At 53.5% G+C, this 5,409-nt stretch overlaps 1 protein-coding gene across 1 annotated transcript; it reads right to left on the minus strand.

Annotated features, from left to right (window-relative positions):
- Window positions 1–782: 782 nt before the first annotated feature.
- LRRC26 (leucine rich repeat containing 26) lies at window positions 783–4,111 on the minus strand. Its single transcript, XM_026712400.2, has 2 exons — window positions 2,856–4,111; window positions 783–1,354 (listed from the first exon to the last, which is right to left on the minus strand). Exons 1-2 carry the CDS (start codon window positions 3,568–3,570, stop codon window positions 1,080–1,082), a joined length of 990 nt encoding a protein of 329 aa, XP_026568185.1. The 5' UTR covers window positions 3,571–4,111; the 3' UTR covers window positions 783–1,079.
- Between the last annotated feature and the right edge of the window lie 1,298 nt (window positions 4,112–5,409).

Below are 5,409 nucleotides of genomic sequence, written 5' to 3' on the forward strand. Positions count from 1 at the left end.
AAACTGTGTATCCCTCCCCACACCCCCCAGCCCAGACTAGGACTGGCTCACGTCTTGATTTTCCTTTTCCAAGGAGAACAAGGGGAAGCCCCCCGGGCCTGCGCATCATGGGTATGGTGGTGGTGGGGGCACCCACCTTGGTATTCAGATGTTCCCTGGTTGAGGACAAGGAGCCCAACCCTACTCTCCCCGCTTCCTGTAAGTCAAATGCAGGCTCTGTCCTCTGCAGAGGCTGCGTCTCAGCTGCTTCCTGGCTGCCACTCACTAAATCAGGGACCTCTGGCTGTGCCCATCTGGGAAGCTGACAAGCGCTGTATAAAGAGTAAGGGGCCCAGAGCCCAGCGGAGAGGCTTCCAGGGCACTGAGAGGCCATGGCACTTTGGGCATTGGCAGCCCCCATTTTATCTCGTCGCCTTTTCTGTGGAAAACCTGTGAAGTCCACCAAGCGCAGCACAGAAGGAGCTATTGTTGCTCCAAGAAACGGGAGGAGGGCGCCGTGCTTTTCAGGAAACACAAATGCCACCTGCAGCCAAATGACATGGAAAGGATGCTCCAGGCTCTGTCTGACCCCTGGGCCCACCTCAGTGGGGGAAGAGGCATTTCCTCCCTCATACCACTGAATACGGACCGCTCTTACACCAGGGTTGCCAAGTAGGGCTCTTTGGATAGGGATAGGGATGTGCAAGCCCAAATCAAGGACCCAGGGAGGAATTGGGATTTTAGGCACAAAGTATTTGAAACAGAAATGATTTCAAAAACTGTTATATAAATAGCAATAGCCCTTGGACTTATATACCGCTTTATAGTGCTTTCCAGCTCTCTCTAAGCAGTTTACAAAGTCAGCCTCTTGCCCCCAACAATTTAGGTCCTCGTTTTACCCACTTTGGAAGGATGGATGGCTGAGTCAACTTTGAGCCTGGTGGTATTTGAACTGCCAAATTGTAGGCAGCTGGCAGTCAGCAGAAGTAGCCTGCAGTACTGCACTCTCACCACTGCGCCACAGGGGCTCCTGATGCTGCAGTTCTGCTGGCAGAGAAGGGAAGAGTGCCAAAGGACCGTTGTTTGGGAGCGAAACCCGCTTACTGCGGGGGGCTCCCTGCGCGCCTCACCGAAGCCAGTGGCCGAAAGCATGAGCCCATCCTCCTCAGTTTCAGGCGCGCCACTGCCACGGAGCCCAGTAGGATGCCGACACAAATGCTGGCCAGGAAAGTCGATGGCCCGATCAGGAGGAAGAAGGCGTAGCCGGGGAGATGCATCCGGGGCGGCTGGCAACGTGCAAAAGATGCGTTTCCAAGGGCCGAGATGGGATACTGGGTGAGGGATGCTCGGCGTTTGCAAGTCAACGAATTCGCCTCTGGAAGAAAGAGCAGCAGAGAGCCAGTAGTGGCAAGGCCATCTTGGTTGCGGAGCTAACGCTAGGAGAAAATGCCCAGAGGATTCCTCCACCATGGGCGCAAACCAACCTGAACCTGGTTGAAATTATGGCGATTATTTGAAAAGGCACACTGACAGATATCGCCTCTGCTTTTTTCAGCATTAACATGGGTTCCATTTTAACAGCTGTTTCTTTTGCAAATGCTCTTCCATGTTTAGTATGAGGTCCTGCTGAGCCGAGAGACCCTGCAGTGGTACGTCAGTATGCGGAGAACTGGAAGGAATTGAATATTCGTCTACTTCCCAACTTCTCTTGATTTTCCTATTGTTCGCAGAAATGTGGAGTATGCTGTGTTAATCCTAGCTGTTGTGGGAGGAAACCCAAAGCAACCAGACTTGTCCTGTTTGTGATTAAAAACAAACCCACCAACAGCTTCCCAGGGCCGACTACCTTCCTCAAGATCTGGGGGGCATGTGGCAAGTGAAAGGGGGATGCGGGGAGGGCTGCTTAATGCTGCCCACCAAACAAGGGCAGATACTGTAAGAAGCCAGGAAGGGGGAGCGGGGTGGGGGGAAACCACTCAAGCAAATGGGGACGCTTCTTTCACCATGAAGGGCTGGCTGCAGAGCCGAGCCCAGCAGCCTCGGGGGTAACAGCTGAAGTGCACTGGCATGAAAACGTTGCACTTTTGGCCAAGGGGGAACAGGACACGGCCCTGCCCTGCCCACTGTTTCTGGTGTGCTCAGCTGAGCAATGTGGGCCCACCGAGGTCTAGAGCAGTGATTGCCAACCAGTGGGCCAGGGACCACTGGTGGTCCGCGAGAAAATTTTGGTGAGCCACAGAGAGATGTCCTCCCCAAAGCAATTAATCCAGGCTGCGCGGGAACACAAGGCTGCACTGCCCACATGGCCTGCGGGAACACAAGGCTTGCCTTGCTTGCATTGTGAACAACACAAGCTAATGAGGGGATGGGGGAAAGAGCAGGGAGGGAACTTGCCCCACTCACCCCGCACACCTTGTCTAGCTGCTTCTTTTCACTTCTATCTTCTGCTTTTGGCTGCACGCAGGGAAAGCAGCAAAAATCTTTCTGTCTCTCCCCCAAACTCCACCAGAAATGAGTCTTTGGGACTCTGCAAGGCCTCCTGCTCCAAGAGGCTGTGCCGGCAAAGACTCATTTCTGGTGGAGTTTGGGGAGAGAAAGAAAGACTTCTGCTGCTTCTGCTGCTTTCCTTGCATGAAGCCAAAAGTCTCTCTCTCCCCCGAGAAAGGAGCTGGAGACGGTATCCTGTGATTCCAAATAAAGAACGATCGATCGGCAGGAAAACGGGTGGGGAATTTTCCTGCAGACTTTTGGGGGGATTTTCCCAGGATTTCTGGTCTGAGGGATTTAAAATTGTGAGTTTGGTGGTCCGAGGTCCAAAAGGTTGGTGACCCCTGGCCTAGAGGGGCTCAGACACCGAGTGCTAGCTGGCTGCTTACCTGGAACTTTGTCCCTGTTCTTCGTCAGCCACAGAAAGAGGGACCAGAGGCCACAGGAGCAAATCCAGGGATTGCCTTCAAGGGTCAGGGAAGACAAGGAAGGAAGGCTTTCGAAGAAGCCAGCCGGGAGGTCGCTCAATGCATTGCGGTGGACAAAGAGGGCCCTGAGATGGGGGAGGGCCCGGGGGAGTTCTGGCCCCAGACTCAGGAGCCTGTTGTGCCCCAGCATCAGTGTCCTCAGGGTTGGCACCGGGAGGAAAGTGTCTGGGTGCAGGAGGCTGAGGGAGTTGTTGCTCAGGTCCAGGTCCTGCAGCTCATGGAGGCCCACCAGGGCCAGGCGGTGAATGCTGGTCAGGACATTGTTGCGAAGGCTCAAGTGGCGCAAGACTTTCTGGGCCACAAAGCTGCCGTTCTGGAGGGTGGTGATGAGGTTGTGTTCCAGCAGGAGGGCGGTGGCGTTCGTAGGCAACTGGAGAGGTACCAAACGCAGCCCCCGGTCCACACAGTTTACTTTCCCCAGGGAGCAGCTGCAAACATCTGGACAGCCAGAAGTAGGAACGTGTGGCAAGAAGAGGAAGATGGTGAGGGCTGTGAGGGCTCTTTGCCTTCGGCCACCAGGGCAGCGGCGATGATCGGTGGCTGCCAAGTGCAAAGCCCAGGCCCTGGTGCTTGAAGCCATGGGTCTCTTGGGCCCAGCCCTGGAGAGGCTCCACATCTGTTCCTCAGCTCCACCGCTTCGAGCAATGGGAGGGTCAGGAATCCGTGAAGGTCTGCCGCCGAGCTTCCTCACTGAACACCTTTTGCTCCCAAAGGTTTTGCACACTTTCCTGTGTTTGGAGCAACTTTTAGCAGAACCTCTTGAGTGTGTAGTTGATTCTGAGTCAAGCTTCTGCCCTTCCTTAGCAAATATTTTGACAGGAAGCCGTGCCAAGGAACAAAGCAGCCACTTCCTCCTGGGCCTGGCTGTCCTGGCCTAAGGAACCACCTGATGTCTGCCCCTCCTGGTCTGGCTACGTTCTGTACACAGACGGGTCTTGGCCTGTGCCAGGAAAGTTACTTACCAGCGGGTTTGCGCTTCCCCGTCTCCTGCCAAGGAGCATGTCTGAGATGCAAAATCTGCAAGGCGACCCCAGGTGGAACGGGCATTGATGAGCTCAAGAAAAGCTTCTCACCCAAAAGTACCACAAGCTGACAGGGTCGGCCATTCTGAGACGTGACTAGCAAGAGCCGCTGGGTTTGGTCTGAGGGGAAATCTCTCTGTAGAGCCAGGGTGACGCAACTGGAGATTACTGGTGTCATCTAACAAGGAAACCATTGTTTAAAAAGCTGGTGGAAGGCGAGAATGCTGGGTTCACTCCAGCAAGGAGCCTCTGTGGTGCAATGGTTAGAGTGCAGTACTGCAAGCTGCTACTGCTACAGCCAGCTGCCTACAATTTGGCAGTTCAAATCCCACCAGGCTCAAGGTTGACTCAGACTTCCATCCTTCCAAGGTGGGTAAAATGAGGACCCAGATTTTTGGGGTAAGAGGCTGACTCTGTAAACCAGAGGTCTCCAACCTTGGCAACTTTAAAACTTTTGCACTTCAACTCCCAGAATTCTCCAGCCAGCATAGCTGGGAGTTGAAATCCACAAATCTTAAAGTTGTCAAGGTTGGAGACCTCTGCTGTAAACCATTTAGAGAGGGCTGGAAAGCTCTGTGAAGTGGTATATAAGTCTAAGTGGGTTTGCTATCTATCTATCTATCTATCTATCTATCTATCTATCTATCTATCTATCTATCTATCTATCTATCTATCTATCTATCTATCTGCCGTGATGGCACAGTGGTGAGAATGCAGAACTGCAGGCTGACTCTGCCAACTGCCAGGAGTTCGATCCTGATGGGCTCAAAGTTGACTCAGCCTTCCCTCCTTCCGAGGTGGGTAAAATGAGGACCCAGATTGTTGGGGGCAAGAGGCTGACTCTGTAAACTGCTCAGAGAGGGCTGTAAAGCACCGTGAAGCGGTATAGAAGTCTAAGGGCTATTGCTATTTTTCCTAGAAGGAAACGCCAGCAAGCAGCCATCTCCGGGAAGTTTCTCCCAAATTGCCTTTGCCAGCCTTAAAGATAAGGGCACTCTGGCAAGGTGCCCTCTGACCGTCTTCCCAGAGAGAAGCACAGGAGCGCCTGGCCACCTGCCTTCCCTCTCATAGGTGGGCAGGTGAGTGGACCCCAATGCTGGCCCATCTTATTCCTCCTCTGTTCCCCCTTTCAGAGAAGGCTGCGAATGGCCATGCATTCATTTTGCTAAGGTTTTTTTTGACTTATTAGTGAAAACGAAGGAAAATACAAAATTCCCAAGGGATCCCGGGGGTAGATTGGGGTGTGGAATCTGGGGCAGAGCGCAGAAAACCCCCAGCCCACACGCCACCAAGGGCCTGGGCTCCAAACTTCAAAACCACTTGTAGAAACGACTGAACTCCTTACAGCGTAGAGACCACTCCGCGCTCGACCAAAGTGGCCCCTGGGTTTTGGGGCAAGAGTCTCACAAAACAGAAGGACCACGGAAACACCG

Source organism: Pseudonaja textilis, chromosome 17, assembly GCF_049901715.1.
Source record: "Pseudonaja textilis isolate UNSWEBS1 chromosome 17, rPseTex1.2, whole genome shotgun sequence".
Classification (NCBI taxonomy): domain Eukaryota; kingdom Metazoa; phylum Chordata; class Lepidosauria; order Squamata; family Elapidae; genus Pseudonaja; species Pseudonaja textilis.

What these genes read in the sequence shown, in the direction of transcription:
- LRRC26 (XM_026712400.2), bottom strand. Translation starts at nt 3,570, where the DNA reads ATGTGGAGCCTCTCCAGGGCTGGGCCCAAGAGACCCATGGCTTCAAGC. An exon ending in GAACAGGGACAAAGTTCCAG is followed by an intron (nt 1,355 to 2,855) that starts GTAAGCAGCCAG and finishes TCTTTCTTCCAG; the next exon opens with AGGCGAATTCGTTGACTTGC.